At 42.8% G+C, this 22,744-nt stretch overlaps 1 protein-coding gene across 1 annotated transcript; it reads left to right on the forward strand.

The window, feature by feature from the left end:
• Window positions 1-20,967: 20,967 nt before the first annotated feature.
• On the forward strand, window positions 20,968-21,835 carry LOC132651358 (pro-adrenomedullin-like). Its single transcript, XM_060376581.1, has 4 exons — window positions 20,968-21,053; window positions 21,144-21,159; window positions 21,208-21,353; window positions 21,541-21,835. The coding sequence occupies exons 1-4, from the start codon at window positions 20,968-20,970 to the stop codon at window positions 21,833-21,835; spliced, it is 543 nt and encodes a 180-aa protein (XP_060232564.1).
• Window positions 21,836-22,744: the final 909 nt, after the last annotated feature.

Here is a 22,744-nt window from a genome sequence, read left to right on the forward strand (position 1 = left end):
TATTGTTAATTAAACAAGATAAACAATAGAAATGCGAATTGTAAAGAGTTCGTGTCCTTGGCAATAAACAGGATGCAGAATATACCAGGGTACACACATCATTCGAAAGCACTTTAATGAATTAAATGTGCAATGAATAGATACTTATATAAGGTAAAATGTTGATCCAATTTCTCCACACAGATCAGCAGGAGTGCATCCCTTGCCCAAGTCAAGAGTACCCAAACCCTGAGAGAAACCACTGCCTGCCCAAGGCAGTGACCTTCCTTTCCTTTGAGGATCCTCTGGGCATTGCTCTGGCCTGCACAGCTCTGTGCTTCTCTATCAGCACAATTGCAGTTCTGGGGATCTTTCTCAAACACCGAGAATCAGCAATTGTTAAGGCCAATAACCGGACTCTCAGCTACATCCTGCTCATCTCCATCCTCCTCTGCTTCTTCTGCTCCTTTTTCTTCATTGGACGCCCAAACATAGTCTCCTGCATACTGCAACAAATAACATTTGCACTTGTGTTCACCTTGGCTCTTTCCACTGTTTTGGCAAAAACTATAACTGTAATTCTGGCTTTTAAGTTCATGAAGCCAGGAAGAACAATGAGAAGGTTGTTTGTCTCAGGCGTCTATAATACTGTCATTCCCATCTGTGTCCTGATCCAAATTATTCTTTCTGGAGTCTGGCTGGGAATCTCGCCTCCCTACATTGACTCAGATGAACACTCTGAACATGCTCATGTCATCATTTTATGCAACAAGGGCTCAGTTACTGCTTTCTATTGTGTGCTGGCTTACTTAGGGACCATGGCTTTAGGCAGCTTCACTGTAGCTTTCCTGGTAAGGAACCTGCCTGACACATTCAATGAGGCCAAGTTCCTGACATTCAGCATGCTGGTCTTCCTCAGTGTCTGGGTCATCTTCATCCCTGTCTACCAGAGCACCAAGGGCAAAGCCGTCGTGGCTGTGGAGGTCTTCTCCATATTGGCCTCTAGTGCAGGGCTGCTGGGGTGCATCTTCTTCCCTAAGTGCTACATTATTCTCTTAAGACCTGATAAAAACTCTTTGAGATTTATTAAAAACAAAAAATAGCAAATAAAAAATGATCATTTTGATGTATTACTTTTCTTTTTTCTAATAAAACCCATTAGTATACTAAAATTAAATTATTTACCCACTTTTAAGTAACTTTTTCTTAAATGTATATTTAAACAAACATAAGAGCCCCTCACTTTGTCGAACAGTCACAGACATTCTATTTTAGAATAAAAGCTGCTGCTGAAAACACATTTTAGTAAGTTATGCATGTTATTTATTAATTTTTGGAAAATATACATATTCAAAATGTAGTTACATGAAAGTGATTGAGATAAACAGTACATGAACAAATACTTGTTTTCTTTGTTATTTTAGGGAGTATACAGGGCTTTGGGTGATATCTGAGATTCTTTTATAGACCAAGCATGAAAATCAATTTCTGGAAAGGGGTTGGTGGTGTGTCTTTTAAACAGTTGAGCCATTCCAGAAATCAGAGTAGAGAATTTTCTAAACAGAAATTATAAATCTGCTGCCTGACTCTGCTCTCTTTTCCTTGACATACGTAAAAATGACTCGACATCCCACTCTACAAATACTTGTTCAGTCACCTTCATTGCTATTCTGTTCACAATAGGTAGAAATGGAAACTCATAAATATGTTTATCATGATAAATATCATACATATAAATAGATGTAAGTAAAAAAAAAACAAACATAATTTAAGTAACCCATATCCAGAAGACAAATATATTTCATTCTCTACTCTGGGGCATCTAGCTCCAAATGTTGATTTGTGAGTATTCATCATGGAATAACTATAGAAACAAGAAGGCATGGTGGGTAAGCAATACAATGGCAGATACAATTGATCCGATTGAAATAAACCAGGGGAGGTACTATAATTATGAAGGAGGATAAATATAAAAAAAAGGAAGTGGGTGAAATAACAGTAAATTTTTGAAAGAGTTTTAAGCAATCATACTGTGAATTATCTACATAAAATCCCTATAATACATGTAAGTCCATTCATGAATATAAACATGTTGCAATCTAGATATTTTCAATAATGCACACAGATAAGTATAGTTCACCACTGACCAAATTTTATGCTACTGCCATCTAACCTGAAAACTACAGTCCATTTCCAGCCTGAAAAGATGTTTTTTTGTTCGGTCTGCAATACCTGAAAATAACATGATACAGGAGGAAGTAGGAAAATGAAGAGGAGCCATGCTAACTCCTGAAAGTTTAATTTCCACCAAGTGTTAGATTCTTGGAGCATAACTTTATAGTTATTCTCAAGTGCCTGCTTTTTCAACAATACATAAGACATTGAAGACATGGCATGCATGCTTGTGGGTTCTCGTGTTTCCCTTAACATTCACCATAGTCCACCTAAAGAGGAATGTACAAACCAATCCAGCCATACACCTTTCACTCTTCAATGGTAACTTGCCTACAAGATTTGCTGGTGTGCTTGTGGAACAAATTTCATGGAAGTGACCAATTAATATTTGGTTGAGTTTCAGGAGGCCCACTCCATGAAAAGGAACCTTGATCCAACATGACTTGGGTGGCCAGGAGCCTGAGTCTACACAGACCAGGGACATCAGAGAAATGTAAATGCTATAGTTGCGCTAAAGGAGCACAACCATAATCACAGATCGATGCCTTACTCAGCCATCATAGAAAACCTCTTCCTGCAGCAGACGGGAACAAATACAGAGACCCACATCCAGTTGATTTGCAGACAGTGAGAGGCCTTGGACCATTTCACCCTAAATGAGATGTCTCCAGCAATTCCCTCCCCTAAGGGCTCAAGGAACTCTGTGCAGAGTGTAAGCACCAGAGGGGATGAAGGACACGAGGGTAACAAGGTCTTTTAAACACAGCAGGACCAACACACATATGAATGCACCCTCACCCACAAGCTAGCTTTCTATCACATTCCCCTGTTGTGGCTACCTTGCCATGCCACAGGAGAAGAGGATGCACTGAGTCCTCATGCAACTTGATATGGTGGACATAGGGTAGGGGTGATCCCCTTCTCTGAGGAGCCAGGTGAGGGGTGATAGGGGAAACAGGGAGAGTAGGACCAGGAGGAGAGGAGGGAGGAGTCTACAATAGGGATGTAAAATGTATCAATAAAAATTTAAAAAATAAAATAATAATAAACGATGGGGCTGGAGAGACGACACAGAGCTTAAGAGTGCAGGCTTTTCTTCCAAAGATCTGGAGTTCGATTTTCAGCACCCTCGTGGTGGCTCACAACCATCTATAGTGAGATCTGGCTCTTTTTTTCTGGTATGCAGACAGAATACTCTACAAATAATAAATTTTCAAAGAAAATAAGAAATGTACCATGGATCACCAACAAAGTTCCCTTCCCTCCAAATAGAACACTCACTACCTCTTTAAATAATAATAATAATAATAATAATAATAATTTTAAAGTTAGTTTTCTTCAAGGGGCCACAAACCAGACTAACTGGTTAGCCCCATGAGCAGCAACAGATGGCAACAGAAATAACTCAAGGGCATATTTGTGAGTTGTCAAGGCTACAATATATATTCAGTTCTTTTGTATGCATATGGCTTCTGGTTTCATGCTTTCATGGTATTTCTGTGTGAGCGAATATCTGTACCTCTGCACCCACGTTTCCCTCATGAATTTTCTTTGCTCTTTTTATTAATAACATTAGACACCTCAGCGGTATTATTGATTTCTGGAAGATTGGAGCCTGACAATTTCCTCCTTATGAAATATGAAAGTGTGTGCCTGTGACATAAATCCACCTCCCCAAACTAATAATCTGGTCTGCCATTTAGGGTTTTCTGGTCATGGGTTTGGTGCATCTCTGTCCTTCTTTGCTATCACTGCTGTGGTTTTGGGTCAATTTGTGAAGTATTAAGCTTGTCCTGGCCATTGTCAAGGGCAATCCCAGAATTCTAAGCCATCTCCTGGTTGTCTGCTGCTACTGCTTCCTCTACTATTTATTCTTCATTGGCCACCACAGCACAGTCATCTGTGTCACCCAGCAAGCCTTTCTGAGGCTCTGTTCATGAGTCATTTGGGGTGTATATGTTTGAGAGAGAGAGAGAAGGAAAGGGAGACAGAGAGACAGAGACAGACAGACAGAGACAGAGAGAGAATATTGCTATATGTGTGTGTGTGGATATTGCTATAATTCAGAAACACTGACATGTTTGCTGGTATCAGTCGCCTGTTTGTCATCATTTGTGATTGGATTCGACTTGTTCTCTGTGGAGTTTGGTGGGAAGGTCTCTCCCATGTTGACAGATTTGCACACCCTGACCCTGACTGCCCACCTCATCATGGGAATGAGCACTTCCACAGAGGAGTGGTGTCGACAGAATCTGACTGACTGAGCACAACTGAAGTGATGTGGAGATGTTTGTGTGTCCAGAGCCTAATAATAATTTGTCTTGGGCCATCTTTAGTACCTATTAGTCATTCCTTGCTAGCCTCTTTGTTGGACCTAGTGTACTAGGACTAAGAATACCTTTAGGATCATGATAACTAGAACACAAGCCTCTGCCAAGCCTGATGTTAAGAATTTCACCTGATGGCACTGGAGGCCCATAGCTGAGTTCTCTATGCTTTCCCATAACCCTTTATTCTAAGGTCTAACTAAAGAGCATTTATGGCTGTTCTGAAAGTATAAATCCTTCATGGGACTGCCTCTGTTGTGCCCAGTTTGTGAGACCACAAAAGATCACCAGGAGTCGAGCTGTTGCAGAACACATGAGGATCTTTTTATTACAAGCTATAGCTTTGGCCCACACCCTCAATGATTCAGCAGTTGAGAGTAGAGTACCTCATGCTTAGGGTAGGTGGACTTGACTCCTTTCTTTTAGTGAGTGCCAACTCTCCTAGTCAAAACAGGGCTGGTCTCAGGAAGGCAGACACATACACAGAAATTATAAATCATTTTAAAGATTATTAAAAAAAAAAGCCAGGTATGGCATCACACACCTGTGACCATCAGTGGGGCAAGCAGAGGCAGGTGTCAGTTTCAAATCATCCAGGTTTGCAAAGTGAGTCCAGGACACACAAGGTCACACAGAGAAACCCTGTCTCCAAAAACAAGGGTTTGCACCCCCTGCCAGCTCTTCACACTCACATGTCTGGACATGTCCTAAGTTACATAGTATGACTTCAACCGAGCTATAAGAACATCCTGCCAAGCATGGTGGCAGACTTTTAATCCCAGCACTGGAGAGGAAAAGGCAGGAGGATCTCTTTGACTTTGAGGCCAGCCTGGCCTTCACAGCAAGTCCAAGACAGCCAGGGCTACACAGAAAAACCCTGTCTAAAAGAAGTCAATAATAATAATAATAATAAACCAAACATCAGAGCCACACCTGCTGGCAGTTTGCAGGGTTCCTTTCACAAGGAAGGCTCATAGTAGTTTATAGAAAAAAATAGTGAATGGAAGAAAGATTTAGATCTTCATTTCATTTCAATTTCTAAATCTCCATTACAAGAAATTCTTAATGGGTTGAAAATGAAAGAAGTCAAAGATGGCAGGAGAAACTACAGAAGACCCATGGCAAGGGCTAGGGGGAGACACAGGGTTCTATTTTTATTTTGTATAGAGAACATTTAAGATCCTTCTAAAGATGAATTGTGTGAAACACTTGAGGAAATGTTCTGCACATCAAGGTCATATCATCACGGTGCTTCTCAGTTGCACATTGCTTCAAAGTGTGCTTTTCTAGTTGTGATTGCACATTTACTTTTTAAAAGACACATATGTTGTGTGTGTGTGTGTATGTGTGTGTGTCCATGGATGATAGAAGAGGATAGTGGATCCCTTAAAGTTGGAATTACAGTTGATTCGGGGTTGCCTGACATCTATACATTTTAATATCTTATTAAATGTGTGAGATACATTAAACATACCAAGTTTGGAATTCTTAAAAGGTGATAATCCTCGCAAACAGATAAATGAACCATCTGCTTCAGTATTCTCATTTTAGCGGCCCAAGCTTTGAACCCCAGCATTCAGAAGGCTGACACAGGAGGATCACAAGTCCAAGGCTGGCCTCCCCACCTCCCCATGAAAAGGTGCAATTTACTCACCCATCCAATTAGCTCAGCTAAGGCAGCATACAGCCTCCCAGTGGTCATGAGTAAGAAACATCCTGAAAACACAATGATAAATTTCATTCACCACATGGTGACATAAACTGTTGAGATATACTCGACAGTATTCATTCAAACTTATGTGTGACCATAGTAAAGAATCATTAAGACATTTGTTAATAATCTTTTCATTTTCTTCCTTGAAAAACAATGCCTCATTCTACAGATGTTCATAACACATTCATTTATATTTTAGAAAATTTAAGTAACATGAAGTAAAGAAAAGTGGGACGAGGGCTAGAGAGGTAGCTCAGATGTTAAGAGCATTGGCTGTTCTTGTAAAGGTCCTAAGTTTAATTCTCAGTAACCACATGGTGGCTCACAACCATCTATAGTAAGATCTCATGCCCTCGTATGGCTTGCAGTGGTACATGCAGGCAGAACACTGTAAAATAAATGAATAAATAAACCAATAAATCAATAAATTAGAAGAAAGAAGGAAAGAAAAGATCACGAACAAATTAATACCTTAAATTCCTTCTTAATGTTCTTGGATGAGGCTGAAGTGGTGGCTCCGAGGTTAAGGGCACTACTCGCTATCCTTCCAAAGGTTATGAGTTCAATTTCCAGCAACCACATGGTATCTCACAACCATCTATACTAAGATCTAATGTGCAGGCAGAATGTTGTATAAATAATAAATAATTCTTTAAAAAGTTTTGGAAACATGATCCCCCTACCTCTGCCTCCTGAGTGCTTACCCTGCAGGTTTGTTCCCCACACCTAGCTTTATCAGGCCACAGAGGAAGACAATGCAGCCAATCCTGATGAGTCCTTATAGACTAGGATCAAAGGGACTGGGAGGAGGATCTCCTTTATCAGTGGATTGGGGGAGGGGTACTGGTAGGGGAAGAGGGAGGGACGGTAGGATTGGGAGGGAAGGTGGGAGGGAGAGAACTACAAGGGGGATATAAAGTGAATAAACTGTAATTAATAAAAATAAAAAAAACATGTAGCCTTGTAAGATGTTACTTAACAGACATAAAGAGGGGGAGACAAGTAAACAGATCAACTGTGCTTAGCCCACCTCAGAGAAATTGTATGAACAGTTCCTAAATATAAAAAGAGTAGGCAATCTGGGTGTATTTTATCATGCCTTTAATTCCAACAACCCTCAGGAGGCAGAGGCAGGTATATCTCATAGAGCTGGATGGTAGCCTGGTCTATGCAATGAGTTCCAGAATAGTCAGGGGCACAGAATACTCTGCAAAAATTAATCAAACAAACAATAGATAGAAAGAACTGACAGCTCTTTGCTCAAGTTTCTACACAGAGCTATTCATTCCCTCTAGTTATGTACATATCTTCTAGAAACTTGAAGTGCCTCACTTTAAATTGTAACATTGATATGATCTTCCTAAAATGAAATCTATATTTAAACAGTTACAAATAACAGATGAAAGCATCAGCACTGTAAATATTGGTCAAAAATAGGCAACATAGGGTGTGAGAGTTGGCTCAGCAGTAAAGCGGTTTCACTGGTCTTGCAAATAACTAGTCCTGATTGCCAGTACTTACATAAATATGGAAATCAGGAACCACGAGGAACTGGAATGAGTGGCAACAGAGCCCACGGAGAATCCTGGGAATCAAACACCAGAGACAAGACTAAAAGGAGCAGATCTAACTTTATTATCCATTGTAACAGCCTGAAAAGACTGAAAGCCCAATCAGAACCTCCTATGCTATCCTCAAGTACCAGGAACAATCAATGCAGTTGGTTCAACTATAAGGAAAAGTGGGAGTTGAGTGGAGAGACAAGGTCATGTTAAGAGACAGATTGGGAAAGAATCTTCCCCAACCCTTTATCTGACGGAGGGCTAATATCCAGTATATATAAAGAACTAAAGAAGCTGAAAAGCAGCAAACCAAGTAATCCAATTAAAAAATGGGGAACAGAGCTAAACAGAGAATTCTCTGTAGAGGAATAGCAAATGGCAGAGAAACACTTAAAGAAATGTTCAACATCATTAGCCATTAGGGAAATGCAAATAAAAATGGCCCTGAAATTTCACCTTACACCCATCATAATGGCAAAGATGAAAAACTCAAGTGACAACACATGCTGGAGAGGTTGTGGAGAAAGAGGAACCCTCCTCCACTGCTGGTGGGAATGTAAACTTGTACAACCACTCTGGAAATCAATCTGGCGCTTTCTCAGACAACTAGGAATAGGGCTTCCTCAAGATCCAGCCATACCACTCCTAGGTATATATCCAAAAGAGGCTCAAGTACACAATAAGGACATGTACTCAACCATGTTTGTAGCAGCTTTATTTGTAATAGCCAGAATCTGGAAACAGCCCAGATGCCCGTCAACTGAAGAATGGATGCAGAAATTGTGGTACATTTACACAATGGAGTATTACTCTACAATGAAAAATAAGGAAATCATGAAATTTGCAGGTAAAGGGTAGGACTTGGAAAGGATCATCCTGAGTGTGCTGTTCCAGAGGCAGAAAGACACACATGGTATATACTCACTCATATAGACATATAACATAGGATAAACCTATTAAAATCTGTACATCTAAAGAAACTAATGAAAAGAGAAGACCCTGACTAAAATCCTCAATCCCCATCCCGAAAGACAAAGAGACTGTACATCAGAAGAAGGAAACAGGAAACAACCTAGAAACCTGCCACAGAGGGCATCTGAAAGGCTCTGTCCTAAAGACTATCAAAGCAGATGCTGAGACTTATGGCCAACTGTTGGGCAGAGTGCATGGAATCTGATGTAAGAAGTGGGAAATAGTAAGATCTGGAGAGGACAGGAACTCCACAAAGAGAGCAACAGAACCAGAAAATTTGAACACAGGGGTCTCCCCAGAGATTCATACTCCAAGGACTATTCATGGAGATAACCTAGAACCCCTGCACAGATGTAGCCCATGGTAGTTCAGTGTCCAAATGGGTTACATAGTAATGGGAAGAGGGACTGCCTCTGATATGAACTTCTCTTTGATCACCTCCCACTGAGGGGGGAGCAGCCTTACCAGGCCACGGAAAATGACACTGCAGCCACTCCTGATGTGATCTTATAGACTAAGATCAGAAGGAAGGAGAGGAGGACCTCCTTTATCAATGGACTTGGGGAAAGGCATGTGTGAAGAAAGGGGAGGGAGGATGGGATTGGGAGGGAAGGTGGGAGGGGCTTATGGGGGGATAGAAAGTGAATAAAGTGTAAGAAAAATAAAAGAAAAAGAAAATACCCACACAAAAAATGGGAGGTCACAGGAAGGAGACTTTACAGTCTCCTCCTTATCTGTACATTGCATATAAGTAGATCATCTGTACATTCAACCAAAAAGTTCTTCAATAACTGCTTCTCTCAATGATGCCCTCAATTGGTTACATATGACACTGAAAAACATTCCTTCACTATCTATGTCCCTGGATCCTGATAACCCATCCTGTCACCTTGTACCTGTTTTGCCAGCAAGAAACTGAAAACTCAGATTTATAGTGCTTTAAACATATAATGATATAATGTTATTATTTATCAATGTTAAAAACAAAACACAACAAAGAAAAACAAAACACAAAGCAGCTATCTAGATCTGCTATGGCAACCCTACTGTCAGTCATTAGTTATCCAAGATCTTTCTAGCTCTTTGCTCTGTTACTCCCTACCCAAGATGGCTGCTACATCTCCAGTCCTTTGCTTGCTTGCTTGCTTGCTTGCTTGCTTGCTTGCTTGCTTGCTTTTGTTTGCTTGGATTGGGTTTGTCTGTGTAGGTTTCCTGGATGTCCTGGAACTAGATCAATAGACCAGGATGGCCTTTAATGCAGAGATCCAAATGCGTCTGCCTTGCCTCCCAAATTCTGGGATTAAAGGTGAGCCACCACCTCCCATCTGATCTCCAGTCTCAGCTAGAGAAAGGCTGGGAATACACACCATTACCTACTTAGAACAATTTTGAAACATTATATTCATCATTCCATTTATATTCAACTAATGTAGACATAGTCACATGATTATATCTGTTACAAATTTAAAGACAGCTGGAGATGATTCAGTGATTAAAGAGTACTGACTGCTCATCAAGTGGTGCAAGCCCTTAATGCCAGTGCTTGGGTGGCAGACGCAGGTGGATCTCTGTGAGTCTTAGGCAGAGTTCCAGAACAGCCTGGATACACACACAGAGATACCATGTCTTGACAATCCCTTCCCCCACAAAAAAAAGAAGGAAAAAAGGAAAAAGTAAATCTAAAAAAAATGTTTTAATTTGAAAACAATCTCTTTTGTACAGCCATGTAACTAGACAAAAATTATGGCTCATATCACCTACAATAAAAGTAATATCTATTAGGGAGAGCTGAATATCTATTCCAAGTTCACCAAATGTATTTTCTGCTCCTCTTCTTTCATCCCCTAAGCAATGGTGTACCCCAAAGCCTGGGCCCTTGTCAATTATTCATATCTCTGCTATGCTTGTAGACAGGAGACCAACATAACTGTCATCTGAGAGGCTTCATCCAGCAAATAATGGAAACAGTTGCACAGATGCACAGTCAAAAAAAAAAAAAAAAACATTAGGCAGAACTCTGGGAATCTTGTGGAAGAGTTACAGGAAGGATTGGAGAGGTAGGAGACCATAAGAAAACCTACATAGTCAGCTCACCTGGGACTATGGGGCCTCAAAGAATCTGAACCACCAACAAAAGAACATGCCTGGCCTAGCCCTGGGCCTCTTACACATATGAAACTGATGGGTTGCTTGTCCTCAAGTCAGTCCCCTAGCAACTATAGCAGGAGCTGTCTCTGACTTGGACTCTGTTGCCTCCCTTTGGATCCCATATTCCTATCCAGGGCTGCCTTGTCTTGCTGCAGTGAAAGAGGAGGTACTTAATCCTGATATAACTTGATGTGCCTGGGTGGGTTGGTTGGGGGACATACAGGGACAGTGTTTGGGAGTTTGGGACTGGCAGGAGATGAGGGAGTAGGGTTGTGAGTGGGCTGTAAAATGAACAAATAAATAAATGAAGAAAAATATAACTGACCTATAATCATCAAAGTGACAAGATCATGAAAAAGTTGAGGGAACTGTTCCATACTGAAAGAAACTAAAGAGATAAAAAAAAGAAACACTTAAATATACCAGCTTCTTTTGACATTTTTGTGAGTAATAACATAGTCAATAAAACCCACATTAAATGGAATATTATGTCAGCGTGAATTTCCTATTTTGATAGCTGCATTGTCATTATGTAGGACAACATTCTTGTTTGCATAAAATTGACACTAAACCATTCAGAGTGACAGGGCATAAGGTCAACAGCTTCCTCTCAAAATGTCCAAAGTAAAACAGCACTTAACTGTGTACCATACTTGGAACTTTTTTCAAGCTTGTTACTGTTTTAAAATTGTTGTGGGGGAAGCTGGGCATGGTCTTTAACCCCAGCAATTGGAAGGAAGAGGAAGGCGGATCTCTGTAGGTTCAAGACCAGCCTCTACTACATAGGGAATCCCAGAACAGCCAGCCAGGGTTCTGTAGAGAGAATTCTCAAAAAAAACCCTAAATAAAATTATTTTAGGGGGAAGAACAATGTAACTGAAAACTGAACAAGATTAAAAACAAAACTGAATCTCCACGCTAGCAGTCTTGGTAAGATTATGTCTGTAAGAAACTGACAAGTGAAATGACATGACATTTTGGAGCAAGAATATTCTCTAAATAAAGCCCAATGTCGTCTTTGTGTGTGTGTGTTCATGATGCTGGTGAAGCATGCATACTAGGGAACACATAGGAAGGTTAGAAGACAACTCTGTGCAATCACTTCTTGCCTTCCACCTTTTCATAAATTCAGGCATCGAACTCAGGTCTCCAGGCTTGCCCAACAAGAGCTTTTATCTGCTGAGCCATCTCATCGACCTGCAAGCGGTTTTTTAAGTGACCTCAATTAGGCAGTAGTGAGAAAAAACTGGGAAGAATCCCTTCTCTGAAACAAATTCTTAGGAATGAATAAATAATAAACATTGGTACTCTAGTGCTACCAACGACTAACAATCAGCAAACACAACCTAAGCACCTCCAGAAATAAGGGGATGCAGGGCTGGTAGCTAAAATTCCTTGCAAGTGTAAAACTGGAATTACCCTGAAATAAAAGAGCTTTCCCAAGTCTATAGTAACCTTGTTATTATGTCCTAGTTATCTATACATAACAACACAAAGAGATAAAAATAAGAAAATAAGCCTGCGTGAACCGTGTATACTCCTGGTTGTGCAAGTCCATTAAAGTATAAACAGCAGTGTATCTGCCAAACTGTTCCTTATGAAGAATTCTCGGACAAATAAACGGAACAATCAAAACTCATGAAAGCCCAGTGAGAGAGACCACTGGCTCTCTTTACCCAAGAGTCTGGCTGTCTTTACTTAAGAAGAATCATTTCATTCTGGAATGCTGGCATATACATCCTGAAAAAAATAATGTTCCTAGAAATGTGCATGGATCCTTTAGCCTTTCCAAGTACCCTGATTTCTTTCAGCCCAGATGTGTAAGCTCCCCACCCCACGAGCTCCAGAGCAGTGGGGAGGCAGCACCGGACTCTCTGAACTTACTTTCCAGGAGGACTGGTCCCAGCATCACTCTTCCTCAGGATGCAGGGCACAAGTGTATCCCTAGGAACTCCACACACTGTGCTCCCGCCCTCCCAACCCAGGCGGCCCGAGGGCGTGGCTCCAGGTAGCAACAGCCTCCACAGAAGCTCATGGAGGAACTCGGGCAGGCTCTCCCGACCCGGCCAGCCCACCAGCCCCCAACTGCACAGCCCTGGCCTTGCTCCACAACCGCCTTCCTGCGGGTCCCTCACACATGCACACAGCCAGCCAGACTCAACCACTGACACCCGATGGACCCGCCGCTCCTCCACCGCGGGACCCAACCGTCTCTCCTCCCGATCTCCCAGCCGGGACGCCAGGCCCAGCACCACCTAGCCCAATGGAAGGCTGCTGGGGGCGGAGGCTGAGCTCAGAGGCGGAGGAGGGGGAGGAGCCCAGGGCAGGGACAGAGCCCGAGGGGTCGGAGGCGGAGCCCGGGGCGGGGAAGGGGGAGGAGCCCGGAAGATGAGGGAGGCAGAGCCCACATTAGCATATGCGGAAACTAGTGGAGGCGGGGGCGGAGCTCGGAGCGGAGACAGGGAGGGGCCTGGAAGCGGAGGAAGGCGGAGCCCTGGGAGGTGAAGGCGGAGCCCGGGGGAGGAGGGAGGCGGAGCCCGGGGCGGAGGCAGAGCCCAGGCAGCGCCCGCCCCACATTCTTACCTAGCTTCTCCCGGTCTCAGCCTACCACGATGAAGTAGTCCACTAGCTGAGCCATGACCGCCGCCAATCGTGCCAGGGAAGCGGGTTCCGGTCCACCAGCCCTCGCCGCCGCCCACCAGGCCCAGGAGATCTCAGCGTTTTCCCTTTAGCGTCTGTAGCCATAGCAACGGCGTTTACGTCACGCTTGACAATGGAGGCGCGCACTGCGCCTGCGCTGCGCCTCGCGCAAGCCCCTCCCCCGCCCCACCCTAGAGGGCTAGGCCTTCTGGGTTGGGGCGCTCTGAGGCTTGAAATTCCTGTATTCTTACTGTTAATTTTACAGGACAAAAAGATCTTTGAGATAAATGTACATCAAAGCATTTCTCTCCTGTTTTCAAACCCCTTGTCTTAGCTAATTTTCTATCACTGTGCTAAGATATCATGACCAAGACAGATTATAGAAGAAACAGTTGGTTAGGTACCTAGGGTTTCAGAGGATAAGTCCATGACCATCATGGCAGGGACCATGGTGGCAGACAGGAATGGCAGGCAGAGAACCAGAGAAAACAGTGGCTGAGAGCCTTCATCCTGATCTACAAGTATGAGGCAAAGACCTAACTGAGAATAATGTGGGATTTTAAACCTCAAAGCCCACCCACAGTAACACACCTCTTCAACAAGATCACACTTTTTAATTTTTCCGAAACAGTTCCACCAAATGGGGACCATATTTTCAAACATATCATTCAAACAACTACACTCCTCAATAGCTTCCTATGTAGCCAGGAAAAAAGTTAAAAAAATTTCAATGTCCAAAAGCCTCCCAGGCACTCAGATTATTGTGCTGTTTTGTTGTTGCTACTGCTGTTTTGTTTTTGAGACAGAGTTTCCAATAGTCCAGATTGACCTTCATTCCTGACCTTCCTAATGCTCCAATTATAGGCATGTGTAACCACATTTGCTTTATGATCTTTTATGTTTGTTTGTTTTTGTTTTGTTTTGCTTTTTCAAGACAGGGTTTCCCTGTGTAGCTTTGCATGGACTGGACTCATTCTGTAGACCAGGATGGCCTCGAACTCACAGAGATCTGATGTGTGCCACTATGCCCACTGACCTCTTTTATTTTTTGAGGAAGATATTTTTATCTTTTGCATGGATGAGTGATAAGAGTATTTTAATTGCATTTATATAATTGTACCACATGTGTGCCTTATATCCCAGGAGGTCATTTGGCATCAAATTCCCTGAAACAGGAGCTACAGAAGATTATCAACCACCATGGACATGCTAGGAAGTTTGCAAAACAAAAAAGCAGAGAATGTTTTCTTTTGTTTTAAAATTTATTATGTGTACAATGTTGTGTTTGCTTGTACACCGGCACACCAGAAGAGGGCCAGATTTCATTATAGATGGTTTTGAGTCACCATGTGGTTGCTGGGAATTGAACTCATGACTTCTAGAAAAGAGGTCAGTGCTCTTAACTTCTAAGTCATTCTTTCCAGCCCCACAGAAAGGGTTTTTCATCACTCAGCTATCTCTTCAGCCCCTCTGGCTTCCTTTTTAATCTTTATTATTATTATTGTTGTTGTTGTTGCTGTTCCCTTCTTCTTCCATAGTATATTCCAAACAAATTCACCTTCTCTCATTTCCCCTACTGAACTAAAATATTCTCACATCTGGGCCTTTGAATACATGTGTTCTTTATTCCTTCTGGTGTGTTAGGTCCCTCTTGCTTTTCTTTAGGTTTCATAGTGTAATTTATAGTGATGTATGCATTTCTATGCCTGGTCTATGGGTTTGTTTATGGTGGATTACCACACAAGACTGTAAGATTCTAGAGAAAGAATGAAGTACATGAATCATTTTTGTGTGTTCAGGACTTAGCACAGTATTTGGTACATAATTCACAAACAGTAACTTTCTTTGGAAGGACAAATAACCTTTTAAGTAGTAAATGCCTTTAACAAAGTCTTCATAATCTTATAGTAATACAGAATTCCCACCTAGAGGATGAGGACATGTAGCATTTTATTTGTTAATACCAGCCATTGTGCCATCTGTAATAAACTTCTCCTAAAGTCTTTTTATCTTGTTCTGTTACTGCTGTTAGAAGGACAGCCTCCTCTATGTCTGTTGCCTTCTCTGTGTTTTCTTTCATTTATCTCATAACAAGTTACTTTCTTTAAGCTTTAGTAAGGTTTAGCGTCTGCCATTATCATATGCAAAAACTATCTGTATCTGCCTGTTTTGTGCAGAAACTAGGAAAACAGCTCAGAGGTAGAACATTTGTTTTACATATATGAGGTAAAGAAGGAGGAGGAAGGGGAGGAGAAAGAAAAGGAACAGGAGAAGCAAAGCATTGCTTTTCTTTATGCAGATGCTCTGCCTTAAATAAACAGGTTAACAGTCTTTCTGTCTCTGCCTTCCAAACAAGATAGAAATTACAGATACAGCAACGGTGCTGCTCATGATTTCCTTGTTTTTAATTGTTGAGTAGTATTCCATTGTGTAAATGTACCACAATTTATGTATCCATTCCTTAACTGAGGGACATCTGGGTTGTCCCTTATAATAGCTTCAGGCTATTATAAATAAAGCTGCTTGAGCAAATGTCCTTGTTGAATTCTTGAGCATCTTTTGGATATATGCCTACGAGTGGTATAGCTGGATCTTGAGGAAGCATTATTCCTAATTGTCTGAGAAAGTCCCAGATTCATTTCCAAAGTGGTTATACAAGTTTACATTCCCACCAGCAGTGGAATGGGTTCTTTTTTCTCCACATCCTCTCCACCATATGTCGTCACTTGAGTTTTTGATCAAAGCCATTCTGATAGGTGTAAGGTGAAATCTCAGGGTCGTTTTGATTTGCATTTCCCTGATGACTAAGGATGTTGAGCATTTAAGTGTTTCTCTCCCATTCAATGTTCTTCTATTGAGAATTCTCTGTTTAGCTCTGTAGCCCATTTTTAAATTGGATTACTTGATTTGTTGCTCTTTAACTTCTTAAGTTCTTTATATATTTTGGATATTAGCCCTCTGTCAGATATAGGGTTGGTGAAGATCTTTTCCTAATTTGTAGGCTGTCGTTTTTACTGAAGACAGTTTGTTGCATTACAGAAGCTTTTCAGTTTCATGAGGTCCCATTTATTGATTGTAGATCTTAGAGCCTGTGCTGTTGGTGTTCTGTTCAGGAAGTTGTCTCCTGTGCCAATGAGTTCAAGGCTCTTCCCCACTTTTTATTCTTCCAGGTTTAATTTGTGTCTGTTTTTATATTAAAGTCTTTGATCCACTTGGGTTTTACTTTTGTGCAGCGTGATAAGTATGGATCTATTTTTATTTTTCTACATATAGACATCCAGTTAGACCCACGTCATTTGTTGAAGATGCTCTTTTTTCCATTGTATGGTTTTTAACCTGGTCCCTCACTTGACATTCACTGTATACCAGCTTTATACATAGTTGCTTTTATGTACATGTTCATTTTCTGGGAATAATCTATATTCTCATTAGGTTTTATGAGAGGTCAGATCCTCAGAAAATGTCCTGTGCTTTGCATCCTGCCATACTTATGCCTAGGAGACCCTATCTGCAAAGCTGATTGTGTCCTCCTGTAAATTATTTGATGTTTCAACTTCAGGATACATCTTGAACCTTGTTTTCAAGAGGATGTTGTAAACAAGCCCTAAGCTTAACAGGCATTTTGTGCCTCATGAAAGAAAAAATTCATCATAAAATGTCCTGTCTGAAAAGAGATCATTGTACAATGCACTCAGTTACTTTCACTTTAGTCACTAACATTATTAGTACTGTTTATTGTTTCTTTGTTACTTTTCTCTAGACCCAAGTATTATTACCCTGGTGTAAGAGACTGTGTATACAGTGTTAACTAAGAAAATAAAATCACATATTCAAAACAAGCAAAACCTTCAAATAGTTCAGTTTTAATGAGAAGAAGATATTGAAACACCATTATTCAGGAAGCTTTTAGAGCACACACACACATACATGTTTGTAAATATGATGAAAAGATGGACACATAAACACAACTTAAGAATTCTTGGGCACATGCACAAAAAGTGGATCTTTATTAAGCAGTAATTTTTTTTTCCTTTCAATTATCTTGCCAGGAAAATTTTAAACATGTTCTTTCCTTCTCCTCCCCTCCCTTATATTCCTCTCCTCTCTTCTTCCTTTCCCTTCTTTCCTTGCTCAGTGTGAATTTACAAACATTGCACTTGAGTTGATGCAATTCTGTGAAAGCACAGCCAAAAGGACCCTTTCTGCCTCATTTCTAGACTTTGAACCCAAAATGCATCCTAGCTATTTTTTTTCTCTTGCACTGATGATTAAGTAAGGCACCTCATTTCCTGGGGGGATGGGTAGTTACCCAGACATGTTGAATTCCTCATCTATTCCCTCCACCCCCTCTTATGTCCTTTAGCACTTTGGGGAACAGTTTCACAGTGTTTCCTCACCCACCCAAACCACAATCATACACGTGCTTTCTAAGATTTTCTAACAAAATTTTTCTAGCTGCCAGCCTGGGACCTTGCCTAAAAAGACAATTGGCTTGATTCTCAGGTGACAGTCTCTTAGGTACCAGTGCAGGGAAGAGCACCCGGGCTAATAAGGCACATGCCAATGTGCTCAGGTGGGTATACTTGGCACAGTGATAATACACTGGCACAGACCTAGGAGCTCAGTAGAACCAAGCCTTCCCCATTTGGGTTCAGTTCACTTCCTTGTTGAAGCCACCTACGGCTCAAAAAAAAGAAGTTTGAGGGATTGGGAGTGTAGCTCAGTTGATAAGAGGTGGAACAGAAGGATCAGGGATTCAAAGTCATCTTATAGCTGTTTAGTTTCAGGCCAGGGTGGGTTACAGGGGACCCTATCCAAATAATAATAATAGAAATAACCACAATACATTTCAAATAAGAGCATATTTGGCAATCATGGTTCCACACTAGAGCTAACCTCAGGTCACAGACTTTCCTTAGAGAGGAAGCAAGGAGTCAACGAGATCCAGCCCTGCAGGATTTTCTGCACACAGAGCCCTCAAGAATGGTAGAGGCTGGAGAGGAGTTCAGCTCATGAGATGTGCCCTGGCTGTGGGCCAACACCTGGCTGCCCTTGACTTGGGCAGACTGGGCCAGGAAATGAAAGTTAAATCTGAGGTCGCCCTGGCCCAGCTGTAAGTTAGCAACAGGTAGGTTGCATCCTCAGAGAGACTGACACCAGCTGCATTGACAGACAATCCAGGGATGAAGTGAGAGGAAGGGGAAAGAAAGGGACAGAAACCAGAAAAAAAACTGTGGTGATTACCTGAGGTTCCTGGGAACCTGGCAGCTCTCTGATCTACCAGTGCTCTATGGTGCAGACAAACAGCACCTGGCTGGGGCTGCTGTGGTGACTGTCCCAGGGCCCAGAAGGTCCTAACGCAGGCCAGTACACCAAGCTACAATCCTTTCAATATCCGTATCTAAGGCCCCTACCAGAAGCAGAACCTGGAATCTGTCCTCTGCCCCAGGTGGAACTCAGATCTCCTCTTCTAGGAAGATTCCCTGGAATAAGTAACCTCAGTGCAGCCATTTTTCCCCCTAGTTTCAATGTCCATGGTTCAGTCTGGAGAGTGGTAATTGAGCTGATCCAGCAATGCTCAACCCAGACCTTGCTTTGAGCTGCCTTTGAGTGTGGTCTCAGATCAGGTAGGAATCTTGGAGATCTGTTGGTGACACTAAGAAGGAGACATAACTTATCTGTGTCCAGATTTCTAGGACCTGAGACTAGCAGCTGTGGTAGATCATATCTTTAGCTTCAGTGACCTTCCAGGAGACTTGCCTGTGGAGCTATGCCTTGTTTCCCAATTTGGCCCTAGAAGGGAGGAAAGTGAACTCAAGGATCCTTTAATATTACAAACCAGAGGCAAACTGATTTGAACTGATTCGTCATGAATTAGCACATACCTCTGGGCGGGGGCTGGGATTTTCCTCTTCACCCTTGATAAGAATGGTGACCCCTGCCAGAAAAATTCAAGCTGCCACACCTGTCTTTCGAGTTTGGGCTCTATAGCTTTCCACCTTTTGTGTGACTGGGCAGTATACTTCCCCTCTCTGAACTTCACTTTTATACATGAGAATCCCCATTCAGAAGTGTGTGTAATGATCTAAAGAGACAAGAATTAGCACACTTGCTAATGAAAGCAGTCAGGCCAACTCTCAGGTTACAGATTTATAAGGCATAATAATATTATGAGGAAAACAAAACTATCTCACTTCCTAATTTTGGCTAGTCCTGTATTTCCAAGAAGAACTGTGAGTTCTCAATTTACAGATAACTACCCTCTCCAAACCTCAATTTTCATCTCAGCTGTTTCCAGCTTTGCCCTTACTACAAAATTTTGCTAGCCAGCCCATCAAGAAACCCTTCAGTCTCAGGTGCTGTCAGGGGGACTGGACCCTTCCAGGTGTACTCTGCAGGCAGAGGTGGGGCTAGAGTCTCATCTAGGTACTAAGCAGGCAGGGGCACAGCCTGTTTGAGTCAACAGCTCCCCAAGTCTAATGTCCAGGTTAGCCAGGTTTCCTGCCAGTCTCTGGTTCTTGCAGTTCTATTCTGAAAGCTCAGACCAACACCTGGGTTGTAGTCATTCTTGGAAAAGGATCCCCCATACCCAAGTTGTTCTGGCTCATCTTCCCTTCTTAATGCCTGAACCCTAAGCCAGGAAATTAAGGCAGCAGAAGTCCTGCACCAGCCTAATCTCCCAGAACTGATCTCTGAGATGCCTGTCCACAAGTGACCTCTACACTTAGCCCTATACCCACAGGCAAGTTCCTGGGCAGGTCTGATCTTAGAAGCCAGAGAAAAGGGAGGGCTCCAGGTCATAGCAGACCCTCCCCTGCATGTATAAAATGCTGGAGCTGGCTCTTGCTGTTCAGTGGTTTCTTGGCGACACCAGGCAGAAGAGTTCCAGCATTACCTCTCCTAGTTTCTCATAGCAGTCAGCCTTGGACTTTGGGGATTTCCCAGAGTCAGAAGGACATCTCGGACTTTCTCCAAGTTCTTGACTACTCACTCCTTCAGCAGGTAGGGACAACTGGTCTCCAGGGTGTAGGGGCAGGGAGTGTGGCTTTTCCAAAGGCCCAAAACTTGCAGAACTGGACAAATGCATTCTACTTTGGGGGATCCACTGTAGAGCGCACCTCATGTCCCAGGTCTAACTCATATACCCAGCTGTTTCTCTCCTGAGATCCCTCTCCACCTTGGGCAATGATCCTAGGAGTTGAATTGGAGACCTCGGGAAACCTGGTTCTCCGGTTTCCTTTGCTTTGCTTGTCACCCACCTGGCCAGCGCAAAAGCCTCTGGATGTGTCTTGGTGCCAGGGAGAGATAAGCAGCAGAACCGGGTAGAGTGCCACCAATCTGCTTCCCCTCCTGTCTACGCCCTTCGTGACCCTCTGGGGCTGTGCAGCTGGCCCTGTTGATCACCCTCGGCTTCTTGCTCCTTTCCAGGGTATCTGAGCATCTGCACAGAATGAAGCTGGTTTCCATCATCCTGATATTCCTGGGTTCACTTGCCTTCCTAGATGTGGACACTGCACAGCCAGATGCATCCTCGCAGTGAGTTTGGGGCAGTGCTTTCTTCAGTCCTAATACATGGCAGTCAGGGAACACTGAGAGATGGTCTGAAGGGGTTAGAAGAAAGTGGAGATGGGAGCTGGCCTGGGCATCACTTGAACACAACCAAACACATCTGCTTGTGTTTTCTAGGCAGAATAAGTGGGTGCTAAGTAGTGGCAAGAGGGAACTGCAGGCATCCAGCACCAATTCCTCGGGACTCACTGGTGAGGAGATAGTTCTTAACTCGACTCTTGTTCCGCTCCAGGACAAGGAGAGCACATCGAAATCCCCACAAGCCAGGTAACTATGCCCTCTACAGAGGATGTGCCCTGTCTACTACTCTGGCCCCAGGAAGATTGTCCAGGCAGGACTGCAGCTCCAGGGGAGGGAGCAGGTCCCATGTCCCTCAGGTTCTCTATGGCCCTGGTCCCAGGTGGTTAGGAACAAAGCTCTGGTTGGTGAAGTTTCAAGAGTCCTTTCTTCACAGCACTCCCAGCATAGCCCATATTGGATTCAAACACTACCGCCCTATGATGAACCCTGGCTCTCCTAGCTCTCCATGCCGCTTAGGGACGTGCATACTGCAGAAATTGGCCCAACGGATCTACCAGTTGACAGACAAAAGTAAAGACGCTGTGGCCCCCCAAAACAAGATCAGCCCTCAAGGCTATGGCCGCCGGCACTGGCGTTCCCTGCCAGAGGTCCTCCAGGCCCAGACTGTGGTGTCCTCCCAAGAGCAGACACAGGCAACAGCAGCCTCCGGGGATGGGTGGCAGCAATGAACAGTTCAGCGAGCGTCCCACTAGTGTCTGCTTCACACCAGGGCATATTGAGACAAACCTGCAGAGATCTGCCTGGCTGCCACTGGGGGAGGCAGAGGAACCCAAGATCAAGCCAGGCTCACTCCACAAGCTGAGAAGTACAGACTGTTACTCTTCGGGGTAGGGGTCTGAGCCACTGCCTTGCCTGCTCATAAATTGGTTTCTCAAAGGGCTTAATAAGCCTCATTACTACTTGAACTTTCCAAAACCCAGTGAGGAAAAGTGAAATGCTTGTTGTACAGCCAGAGGTAACTATCATATTTAAGATTGTTGCTGCCAAGAGATGGGCTTTTTTGTAACTTCAAATACATAGAGAGATTTTTTGTTTGTTATATATTGTATTAAAGGCATTTTAAAGGAAATTATATTGTTACCATCCCCTATTTTAAGATGTGAATGTCTCAGCCAGGTATAACATTGTTTGGTTCTCTCTGTGTGTGTGTTTGTATATGTGTGTAAGGTGGAGAGCGCCTGATTACTGTTAGTGGAAGAAGAAAAGACATTATACCTCTTATAATCTATTTACTTAAAATATATGATCTTGGAAAAATCAAACCAATAAACTTTCTCAATGCTGATTCATTCTCTGTTCATACCTCTAGAGAAGGGTGGTCTTGGTTTGGGTTGGCCTGGAAGTGCTGAGGTCTTACTTCTTGTTTTGGGAAGACAGAACTGCAGTGTGGGTGCAAGCCAACATCTCTGTTCATGAGAGGTCAAACCCTCTTGTGCTGATTTCCAAGGTCCCAGAATGCCACTGTGCACTCAGGTGGTTAGGACCCAAGTCCATGCCTGGTGAGTCCAATGGAGCTCTGGCTCTTGTGTTTTCCCTTTCAGGATATATAGTTGGACGTTACAGGCTCAGTTCCCACA

The sequence above is a fragment of the Meriones unguiculatus genome (assembly GCF_030254825.1).
Source record: "Meriones unguiculatus strain TT.TT164.6M chromosome 13 unlocalized genomic scaffold, Bangor_MerUng_6.1 Chr13_unordered_Scaffold_49, whole genome shotgun sequence".
Lineage (NCBI taxonomy): Eukaryota > Metazoa > Chordata > Mammalia > Rodentia > Muridae > Meriones > Meriones unguiculatus.

Bases quoted from the DNA above. Each gene is read 5' to 3' on its own strand.
- LOC132651358 (XM_060376581.1), top strand. From the start codon at position 20,968: ATGAAGCTGGTTTCCATCATCCTGATATTCCTGGGTTCACTTGCCTTC. The intron at 21,354-21,540 runs GTAACTATGCCC...CTTTCTTCACAG, and splicing joins TCGAAATCCCCACAAGCCAG to CACTCCCAGCATAGCCCATA.